The 12,387-nt window shown below is 34.1% G+C and overlaps 1 protein-coding gene across 7 annotated transcripts in view; it reads left to right on the forward strand.

The window, feature by feature from the left end:
- The window catches only part of LOC122015595 (protein CHROMATIN REMODELING 20-like), an 81,331-nt gene that overhangs the window by 64,691 nt on the left and 4,253 nt on the right, over positions 1 to 12,387 (forward strand). For all 7 annotated transcript variants that reach the window (XR_006120936.1, XM_042572571.1, XM_042572572.1 and 4 more), the window contains 2 exons: positions 2,134 to 2,195; positions 8,469 to 8,701. Coding sequence is in view for 6 of the 7 variants with exons in the window: in XM_042572571.1 (XP_042428505.1) it covers positions 2,134 to 2,195; positions 8,469 to 8,701 (295 nt within the window). In the remaining variant the exon portion in view is untranslated. The remainder of the gene's footprint in view (positions 1 to 2,133; positions 2,196 to 8,468; positions 8,702 to 12,387) is intronic.

A 12,387-nucleotide genomic window follows, 5' to 3' on the forward strand; every position in this document is an offset into this window, starting at 1 on the left:
GTTGATTGCTACAATGTCGAACATGTAGCACTAGATTATGGCTAGGGAAAGGGGTTACACATACCAAAAGTAATTGCCATCGTCTTTAGTAGGAGGACTACCAAATCACCCGCACCAAGAGTAGGGAGGGCGCTGCTCCTCCATGCAGATCCTACTCCACAATTGATCCATCGGTGGATCACTCTCAACACCTATTTTGCTAACCTTAGAATTCTTCACCACTCCGTTTATAGCTTTCGAAATAAGTATGTATGCCGCCCAATAGTCGTTTAGTCTGCATCATCAATTGGTTGCTCTGTCATGATTTGACTTTGTTGTAGTAACAACTCTTTTCTACTTTCCATATTAGGAAATAAAAATTTATTATTGTTGGCAGATGCTTAGTCGACTCAGCCACAAATAGAACTATTCTATTCATTGGTTCCTTGAACCAAGTCGACTGTCCCAATTGACTAAGGCAACTCAATTCTACATCAGTCAATTGGTTCTAAACATAACTACAACTTTAGGAGTTTGACTTTTCAATTGATTGCGTGTTTCATTAGTTGATTCAACCAGTAGTTTACTAGATTCCATACTAGTCAACTCTTCAAATCCCAAACCCTGTAACACTTCGGGATATTGGGTTTTTCAACCACAAATCAATTGATCTCCAATATTAGTCGACTTATAACAATGACTACGACCACTTCTAAGATCGTGTTCGCCTATGTTAAGTTATATCTTAGGTTTTTGTTTGGGTGCATGACTCAAGACTCACAACTCACCAAAAGTTAATCATCGTAGCTTGATTTCATCCCTCAGCCATCTAACATTAGGTTGCTTGTTCCCTAGGATGCGCTCAAGCTCTCAACTCCTCCACATGCCATCCTTCATCCATTTATCCATGGAGTTCGCCTCCATCGGCTATCCTCGTGAAGGGGTGAACATTCGGTTAATTTGATATTAATTTTGTATAAATTCTTTTTATTGTTATTTTAAACAAATTTAGTTAATTCAGTGTTAATTGAAATAACTAATTCGGTTAATTCAGTTTTAGTAAAACTTTGATTTGATTCGATTAGTCAACATTAAATCGGTTTTCGGTTAATTCGGTTAATTTATGGACCGAATTAACCGAATGCTCACCCTCAAACTTCGTCTCGATGCTCCTTGTCCTGTGATCCCTCGGTTTGCTACATGCAACCTTCTTCAATCTCTCAAGGACCGCTACCCATCAAGCTGTTGACCTGATGTGGCAGGTCATTGCTCTAGAGATACTCCAACACCACCTCAGTGCTCCTCGTGCGGTTCTTTGGATGTTCCATGTCATCCTTCTTCGATCTCATTGGTCCTCCAAGTCACCAAGTGTGCCATCGTGGCCCCGACAAGCCAACATCCATCACTTGACCTCGTGGAGCCATGAGTTCTCTATGTTCTGTGTGTTTATGCAAGACCCTGCACACTCAAATACATATATCAAATACACAAGGTAAGGCCTAACTTTAACCCTTTACACAAACATTGAATCTAAGATCATACTGGACCACTTGGGGAATGATCGCATCAATAATTTTGTATCACATCTGGGCATTGATGTGATAGGCCACTTTTGGTGATCTCTTATCTCACCCTTTGCCTATCAAGGTATTCAGGTGGTGAAGGCCCCATGTCATAAAATAAATTGATTCATGCTCATAGATTTAAACGCATTGTGGCACTAGCTATCTATACCTAATGCAAGCCTCAACATTTTTCATCCTGGCTTGCATCCCAGATTAGTTGTTTTTGGAACTCTTATAGGTAACAGGTAAACTTCTTTAGAAACAACTGTAGCAGACGCATCCATATTTGTGCGACTCACTGTTAGATCCAAGTAACAAGTAACCTAGTGTAGCCAATGGTTAGCGTGGTTCTATATTATGTGCTTAAATAGTCTTAGCATGTTTTGATTAAGGTGAACTAAGCAATACATTCTTCTAATTTTATTATTTCCTTGGATTTTGCTACATACCTTTGCCTTCATTGCATGTGATTTTTCCTGAGTTGTATAATTTTACTAGTCTGTTCATTTTTTTTGGATGTTAAATAAGCTTTATAGTTGAGCTATTCTAGCTAGATAGGTGAAACATTTGACATTTTCCATATGGACAGACAAGCAAAGGTTAAAGGACGACTTACCGTGCAAGGGAAATGATAACATTTTTGTTCCGCAGGTGGTATACTTCTTGTATTAATGGTTCTGTATAATTCCCCTTGTTAGTTTTCACTAGAGAAGTTCTCTATTTATAGTTCTGTAAAATATATTGTCTTGATAATTTTTATTGGTTTTAGTTAATATGTATCTCGTCCTATTCTCTTGAAATCTATAATTTATTCAAATTCTTGATATCTTTGTTGAATTTTTACTTTTGTGGGAAAAGAACATCTAACATAGTTAATATAGCTATCTAGGTTCTAGGTAATGTTGAGTTCGAGCATGGTTGTCCTCCAGAAACAATCTTTTTTTCTAGTGTTTTATCTTTTACTTTTTGACCAATATTGATATCCTGTTAGCTACTAGCCACTATAGCTTCTCTTTTTACTACAAAAATAGTTAATTATGAAAGAAATGAGATGATACTCAATCTTATTCTCCCGCTTCACTAGCTGATGTCAACTTGCTTTTCTTGGAATGGAAATAAGGCTGTGGTTTCCAAGTACTGGTTTTTGAGGGGCGCCTTTTGTTGTAAATAATGGTTCTGAATTGTTTTTGGTGGTAAACTGCTCATTAACTTTATTTATACTGCTGGTGATTCCTAGCCTACTAAACATCAGACCAAATACATACTATCCTAAGTAACAACATTTGCTTGCTCAAGAAACACTTACACTAGATGATCCTTCACAAAATTAATTGTACCAACATTATGCTCTTTGGTTCTTTAGTAGGATTTTTTTGAATGTTAAAGAATAACAGAGAGTATTTTGTCTGTGAGAATTAGAGCATAAGTGAGAAAAATGTTGAGAGAATAAATAATCATCTGGTCTTTTACGCTTTCTTTTTTCCCATTGGAGCTGAGCCAATGGTTAGTTGGTTGGTGTATCAAGAAAGAGCACATAAACTATCCGCTTATTAACTTGTTGGATAGTACTTCATGCTCGTGCAGAGTCTGTCTGCTTGTGAAAAGATCCCTAGTGGGGATTCCTTAACTAGAAAGAACAGGCATGAGAAGTGAGTAGTCCTCTGGCATTTCCACTTCTCAATATCCAAATGGAAACACCAAACTTGTTTTTAGCTGTACATAAATGGATGAAGAGGGTGAAAATATTTCATTATGTCTTTACATCTAGGAAAGTCATAAATAAAGATTACAAATTGATCGCTAGTTATCTTAAATGGTTTCCTGATTAACAAAATTCAGATTCAAGATCCCAAAGACATGACAAATTGGGAACTCTCTTCTATAGATTTTGCACAAGGAGAGACCTCAACTAGTAAGGGGGATGAATTAAGAACAACAACCAGCTGATATAGTCTATATGTGCCCTATGGTGATCATCCTTCTCACTTGTGGATGTGGATGAAAGCATAGTTGATAGTGGATATTATAAAACAATTCATTACAGTATGTTTGTTAATAGATAGTAAGCAGAAGGATAAAGATGGGGAGAGAGACCTTCAAAAAGTGAGAAACATGGATTGCCCATGTAGGGCCATGTGGGCAGTGAAAGTACCTTCATGGGCCAAGGGGCTAGATGCTACAATGATGCACTCTCTCAAGACTGTAACTGAAGCAAACATGAATCTTCAGTTCTTCACTCAATACACTAATACAGTAGGTTTGTCGTTGAGGGCCTACTTCTAAGAAGATCATCCTTGAGGGTTGATCAGGATGAGCTTGGTTGGAAAATGTGAAGGACTGACTTGGTGGAAGCTTGTTGATGACACTTTACTTCACATGTCTCATTTTTTTCACAGTGAGTGTCATTCAACAACCTCACCATCTTCCATGACCACTATGATGATCTACACTATCTCTCAACCTCCTGTCAGGCATTGTTAGGAGGATAATAATAGGGAGAGTTGGTTGGGAAAGAATGAAAATTTTTGGAGATGAAACTTCCAGTTCGTTGTTACTTTGGAGAAGAAAAGTAAAAAAAAAAAATAGCCCGGTACACGAAGCTCCCACCATGCGGGGTCCCAGGGAAGGATCTATTGTATGCAGCCTTACCTTATTTTTTGAAGAGGATATTTTCAAGATTCGAACCCATGACCTTTTGGTTACATGACAATAACTTTACCGTTACGCCAAGGTTCCCCTTCACTTTGGAGAAGAAAAGTAAGAAATATAAATTGTTAAACAGATAAAATAATTTCTTTGCCTTAAAAGGAACTCCTAAAATTAATAAGAGGAGAAAGGTGCTCTCAAGGAGAACATCTTCTGAGAAAAGCTCTCCTAAAAGCATTCTTTTGGCATTATAATCATTGGAAGATGCACAGTTGACGAGGCAACTCAAGCTTTGGCAAATGGGTAGGATAGCAGATAACCTCCTTGATTTCAAACAAAACTGCTCCAATGCCACACATTATATCTTTGCTGGACAATATGGACTATGGAGTACCAATTATGGTTTAATTTAAATGCCTAGAAAGACTGTGGACTGCTGATGATAACCAAGTTGTATAACCAAAGATGGTCAGATGAAACAATGCCAATTATAACTGGTTTCCTAATCCAGGTGGTACCTTCAAATTCAAGAATACATGAGAATGGTGAATGAAAGAGACCATCTAGTGGAATTCAAAATCCCTCCAAAGGTGCCCACTCTTGTCTGGATCATTTCTAAAGAAAACTTTTTAAGGAATACTTAGACTGAAGATTATAAATAATGATACATGTACTTTTTTATGATTCTAGAATCCTAACCTCAATTCATCTTCAATTTCATTTTGTCTTTGCTATGGTTGTCACTATGACATTGGTATTTTTAAACGATTACTACTTTTGTTATTGCATTGTTATCATACACTACTACTAGCACAATCTTGTAATATTGATTGAACTATCAATATAACTAATCAAATAATGTGGTAAGAAGATGCAGAAAATATTATTAAGTATTATGAATGAGATTTAATAGCATTGAGATATTATATATTTATAAAAAGTTCAGATTAATGATGCTTGAACACTACTGGATTATAATTAATATAATTAATCATAGAGTCATCAATTTATATCTGATAAATAAGGACGCATATAATTGTATTATTTTATTCAGTATTAATCACACAAATAATTTGATTAATCACTATTATTATTTATGCCACTTATTATTAGATTCAAATTAATGGAATTATATAATCGTGGATATTATTTTTTTATACTTTTCAATAGTAATCAAATATATATATTTTTTTATAAGAAAAAATTTCATGGAGTAAAGAAAATGGTCTATAGTGGTTTATGACTGATGCGGTATCAAATCATAGTACACCCCTAAAGACCTAAATACATGACACTGAATATCCTCTCAACACTTAATTGCTCACCCTCAAAGATATATTTATTCCTAGCTCTCCATACAGTGTATTAACGAAGACAACGTGAAGTACCAAGCCTTCGTTAATACCCTATTCCTACGGTAACATCTCCCAAACACTCTTAGAGCATGTCTGACATACACCCACAAAACAGAGTAATCAAATATTATAATGTTAATGAAGATATTTTATTAGGTACTGTTATTATAATAATTAGTACTATCATTTAATATTTATCAAATGCTTGCTTATCTTATGTATTAGTAATTTGTAACAAATATATCATTTATTAATAATATGGTTCATAATATCAAATTATTAATAATTGCATCTCATATATTAGCTAAGGTTGCTGTTTTGCATACTAATACACAATTTATGATACATTTGCTGTTGATCATGAGTGAAATTCATCACTCTACCAATTGACCGCCATGTGATAATCCCTAACATCATTTGAACATCTTATCTCTTAGTGGTTGTTATTCTTTCCTCCATGTTCGACAAAGGCAACAACTGCAATGAAATGAGGGCATGAAACAACAACATGGCTAATGATGCTAACCACTATCACATATGAATGTCATTCGCGGCGCCATCACTTACAAATCTCACTCGATGACGCCTATGCCATTCAGAAAACATAGAATGACTTTGACTTCAATTTCTCTACTTGTGATTGATTAGGGGTATCACAGGTTAGTGCTATCCCTTCCTTTCCTGTCTTTCTCGTCTTCTTAATCTTCTTTATCTTCTACTCTTCCTTCTTTTCCACTTCCTTTTACTCCTCCATAGCTAAAGTCACAATGCATCAGTATGCTTGATACGCATGACACTGTTTCTTTCCGACTAATTCCGACTTGAAATGTATGTACACCTTGTCATTGGTGTTATTACCTTATCAGCTATTATATAATACCTTGTATAATTAACTTTTTATATCAAGTTAACTAATATTATTACAGCAAACTTTACATATCTAGTATTATAATAAACTATAAATATCAAAAAAGCTAATATTACAACAAACCTTACATAATTTATATTACAACAAACTGATATTATATACATATTTAATAAGATCTAATTACTGCTTTCCCCTGCTGCAATAATGCATCCTCCCCAAGCCAGCTTGCCACAGAGAAGAAAGTTGGAGGTGAGTAATGACTAGGAAATTGTCTTTTGAGTTGTGTCCTTGAACTTATGGAGATTGAGAGGATGATTCACTTCCTAAACTTAACAAGTGTTCATTAAATTCTGTTTGAGACAGAGTTATGAAGGATGTATGCTTAAATTTATCTCTTCGAATATGTCGTTCTCCTTCATCAAATCCCTTCAACTTATCTCTTGCTCCCATCATCCTTGAGCTTATCTCTTCAAGGACCATTGGTTTTCATCTCTCACATATTCTCCTCTTTTTTTGCAGTACCGTTGTGCATGTTATTTGCAAATAATATTATTTTGTTAGATGAAACACGTGAAGGAGTAAATGCTAAACTAGAATCTTGGAGGGAAACACTAGAAGGGAAAGATTTTAAGCTTAGTAGATTAAAGACAGAATATATGAAATTTAAGTTTAGCAATATTAGAAGTAATGAAACAATTATTAAGATAGGAGATTACGAGTTGCCCGGAACCGAGAAATTTAAATATTTAGGATCATTTTTGCAAAACGATGGAGGGATTGAGAGAGATGTTTTACATAGAATACAAGTAGAATGGGTGAAATGGAGGGGAGCATTGAGTGTTTTATGTGACCGTAAAATACCTCTTAAACTTAAAGGTAAGTTCTATAAAATCGTAGTTAGACCTGCTATGTTATATGGAGCTGAATGTTGGGCCATGACTCGAGCAGAAGATGAGAGTTGCAGAGATAAGGATGTTAAGGTGGATGTGTGGACATACGAGGATGGACAAAAGAAGAAATGAGAGCATTAGAGAGAAAGTTGGAGTTGCATCTATTGAGGAAAAACTCCGAGAGACACGTTTAAGATGGTACGGACATGTAAGACGACCAATAAATCCTCCAGTTAGGCGATGTGAAACTATGATAAACATACATATCAAATGAGGAAGAGGAAGACCAAAAAAGACTTGGTTAGCAACAATAGAACAAGATAAAATTTATTTAAATATATATGATGATATAATAGGAGATAGAGCTCAATGGCCGTAAAAAGATTCATACAGCTGACCCCACCTAGTGGAAAAAAGCTTGGTTGTTGTTGTTGTTGTCATTGTTCTCATTGACTTTCAATTTACATTTTAAATTGGGCAGATTTCAGCCAATTCAAAGATGTATTCTGATTCCAATTGAATAATTCCATTTTTTTGATTGAATCAAACAATTTCTTGTTTTTTATTTCAATTTTCATGGGATTATGATGTTTCATCTGAGATCTATGAGATTGGGATTGGATTTGGCCAATCCCATCCAACTCAGCTGGTTGCCTCTGTTTTCATCAGAAGCACAAACAGCAACCCTGGAGGGCCCGTTAACCAAATTCGACCCAACAAAAGTTGTGTTTGTTGCTATTATTTGGAGCTGGCTACATGAATCTTATCATTCTCCATTGAGATCAACACAAGACTTTGTCACTAGTAATATTCAATCCATTAAATCATTTTTGTTACATTGATTAATATTTTCTTTGGTCGCCTTACAAATTCCCGCTCTCATTGATTGATGGCTTCGGCAATGTTGCTTGAAAAACATATATTAGACTGTGGTACTGCAATTGAGTGGATTTAGACCTTTTGATTGGTAACAATGAATTTCTTTGGGACCACAGTCCACAAAATTGCCTGAAGTTTGGAGGGAACACTACATTTTATTCTACATTTTCTTACACTCTTTTTCTGTTCACTTCCTTTAAATATACACCTCATTTACATTTCTCATAATGTATTCATGGTAATGATTGACCTTTATTTTCCTCTAAAAAGGTTTTAACGGTTACAGGAAATTGGTTGGTGGGAAGATCTTATAGATGATAAAATTTACCAAGAAGTTGATTACAGTGGAAAAATGGTTTTGCTATTAGATATCCTTACAATGAGTTCTGAAATAGGTGACAAGGTTCTAATTTTCAGCCAAAGTTTGACTACTCTAGATTTGATAGAAATGTATCTGTCAAAATTACCACGCAAGGAGTGCGAAGGGAAGTTTTGGAAGCAAGGCAAGGATTGGTATAGGTATGGCATGACTATTTACAGGATTTTATATTGGAAATGCTGCTAATTCTGAATAATTGAGTTACTTTTTTATTAATAAAAGATAGATACTTTTGCCATTTTTGTTTACAATGTTAACCGTGCACAAGCTTCAATTATCCTATACTTCTAGTGTTGTAACATATGTATCATATTCTCTATACTTTTCATTGATGATCTATGTAGCCCATTTAAAATTTCATCTTATATTAAGTTGATGGCATGGCAACCTAAATACTCTATACATGCTTAAAAGCAATGTGTAACAGGTATTTATCAATTTAGTTATGACTTAGGGTGTGGAGCTACTCTGTAAATAATCGATTATCTATAGCCAAGCACCCTATTTTAGTGCCAAGTGTAATGTTTTTGGTTTCCTCTCAAATCTTATGTTGCTAAGTGTATCTATCTAATGACAAGTGTGTAGTCTCTTGATTTCTCTTTACCATAAGGTAATAAATGCTATATTTAAGTTTAATAATAAATTGTATAATGTTTCTTATTTTATATTTATCAATGATTATGATAATGATAATTACATATCTCAATAATTTATTATGATAATATTTATATCTCTTTATGAATTTATTATTATTTTTTTACTTGCCTCCACAATAATTAATTAGTAGTAGTTAATCCAAGGAAAATCAACTTAACATGGTTTCTTACATGGTCATTTCCCAACATATGCTCATTGATATTTAAGTCTCATTTTAATTTGTTATAAATAGGAAACATTAAAAAGAGAAACAAGATCCAATTAGATAATAAGTGTTGGATAACTTTAACTTGTCAATTGTAAATTCATGGATTATTTTAATAAAAAATTGAATGATGATAGAAAATACAAAAGATTTGGAAAGTTGTGATTTTATTTTTTTATAAATATTATTAAGTTAAATTACAATTATATTTAAGTTGTGAATGCCTAAGTTAAATGGTTGATTTGAAAATGTGGAATTACTTAATTTACTTTTCTTTTCTTTCTATCTTTAGCTTAGCCCATGATGACCGGTCATGGCCGGTCCCAAGTCCGGATAAAGGAGGAGGGTTGCGTTAGGTTGCCAGCCAGCGTCAAACTATGACAAATATTCAATGAATGCTTCTATTAAATTATTGTGCTAATGCTAGGTTGTTCCCCGGAAGGAACGTGTTGCAGGGTCTGACTGTAACGTCTCGGCAAGGACCGCTACATCTCCAGAACTCGGGTGTAGTGATAAATATGCAAGAGTTCGCGTTACAGGTCCGACTATAACGTCTCAGCAAGGACCGCTACATCTCCATGAAAACTTGGGTGTAGTGATAAATAGGCAAAAGTTCTCATAGCATAGGTTAGATAAGAACAAATTTAATAGGAAAACTAATAATCTAAGATTTGGAACATGGAAAATAGGAACTCTCACTAGTAAATCAATGGAGATAGTAGATATGATGATTAGGAGAAAAATTAGTATGTTGTGTGTACAAGAGACAAAATGGATAGGCGAGAAGGCAAAGATGATAGAGAACTCGGGTTTTAAGTTATGGTACACTGGAAAGAGTAAAGAAAGAAATGGAGTGGGTATCATTGTAGATAATTTGTTAAAGGATAAAATTGTAGGAGTAGTTAGAAAAGGGGATAAAATTATAGCCCTTAAGATAATAGTGGCGAAAGAAACTATGAACATAATTAGCATATATGCACCACAAGTAGGATTAGATGAAGCTACCAAATCAAGGTTTTGGAAGGACTTAGATGAAATATTACAAAATATTCCACCAAATGAAATGATTTTAATAGGAGGTGATCTAAATGAACATGTCGGAGTGAAAAATGAGGAATATGAGAGAGTACATGGGAGTTATGGGTTTGGAACGAGGAATGAGGAAGGGAAAACTATATTAGATTTTGCGATAGCATATGATCTTATATTAGCTAATACATTTTTTAAGAAAAGAGAAGAACACTTAGTCACATTCAAAAGTGGGAATAATAAATCGCAAATTGAATTTCTTATGGTTAGGAAGAAGGATAGAAAGATTTGTAAAGATTGCAAAGTCATCTCTGGAGAAAGCTTAACTACCCAACATAGGGTAGTAGTGTTGGATATACGCCTCAAACATAGTATCAATAGAAAGAAAATATATACAATTCCTAGAATAAAGTGGTGGAAGTTAAAGGATGGAAAACAAAATATATTCAAGGAGAAGGTAGAAGTACAAGCATTAGGTGAAATATACGATGACTCTAATACAACATGGGATAAGATGGTATCAAAGTTGACAATAGTAGCTAAGAGTGTACTCAGTGAGTCAAAGGGACATGCACCACTAAGTAAAGAATCTTGGTGGTGGATTGAGAAAGTACAAGAGAAAGTGAAGGAAAAACGAATAGCTTATAAGGAATTATATATTTGTAAGAACGAGGAAAACTTAAAAAAATATACAATAGCCAAGAAAGAATCTAAGAAAGTAGTGAGTGAAGCAAAAAATGAAACTTTTGAACGGTTATATTGAAAATTAGATACAAAAGAAGGGGAAAGAGACATTTATAGAATAGCTAAAGTAAGAGAAAGGAAAACAAGAGATCTTAGCCAAATAAAATGTATTAAAGATGAATGTAATAGCGTATTAGTAAATGATGGAGAAATAAAAGAGTGGTGGAAGAGATATTTTCATCAACTTTTTAATGAACGTTTGGGTGACCAACTTAACTTAGGTAATTTAATTAGGTCAAATGAGCATAGAAATTTTAATTTTTATCGTAGAATTCAAACTTGAGAAGTAAAACAAACTTTAAATGAGATGCACAATGGAAAAGCCGTTGGATCAAATGATATTTCGATAGAGGTATGGAAGTGCTTAGGGAAACAAGGTATTGAATGACTTACAAAATTATTTAACATGATATTGAAAACGAAAAGAATGCCTGATCAATGGAGGATAAGTACTCTAGCTCCCTTATATAAGAACAAGGGAGACATACAAAATTGTGCAAACTATAGGGGTATTAAACTAATGAGTCATATTATGAAACTTTGGGAAAAAGTAATAGAAAAAAGATTAAGTAAGGAGACCACAGTGACATAAAATCAATTTGGGTTCATGCCTGGAAGGTCGACAATAGAAGTTATACATCTCCTTAGACAATTAATTGAAAAATATCGGGAGCAAAAACAAGATCTACACACGGTATTCATTGACTTAGAAAAAGCTTATGATAGAGTCCCAAGAAAAATTATATGGAGAATTTTAGAAAAGAGAGATGTTAGCGTAACATATATTGAACTAATTAAGGATATATATGAGAATGTAACGACCAGAGTAAAGACTTCAGGCGGAGTAACTGAAGTATTTTCAATAAAGATAGGGTTACATCAAGGATCAGCTCTAAGTCCATATCTTTTTACACTAATTATGGACGAACTCACTACACATATTCAAGACACAGTACCGTGGTGCATGTTATTTGCAGATGATATTATTTTGGTAGATGAATGAAGGAGTAAATGGTAAACTAGAATCTTGGAGGGAAATACTAGAAGGGAAATGTTTTAAGCTTAGTAGATTAAAGACAGAATAAATGGAATTTAAGTTTAGCAATATTAGAAGTAATGAAATAATTGTTAAGATAAGAGAGGACGAATTGTCTGGAATCGAGAGATTTAAATATTTTGGATTATTTTTGC

Source organism: Zingiber officinale, chromosome 8B (assembly GCF_018446385.1).
Source record: "Zingiber officinale cultivar Zhangliang chromosome 8B, Zo_v1.1, whole genome shotgun sequence".
Taxonomy (NCBI): Eukaryota; Viridiplantae; Streptophyta; class Magnoliopsida; order Zingiberales; family Zingiberaceae; genus Zingiber; species Zingiber officinale.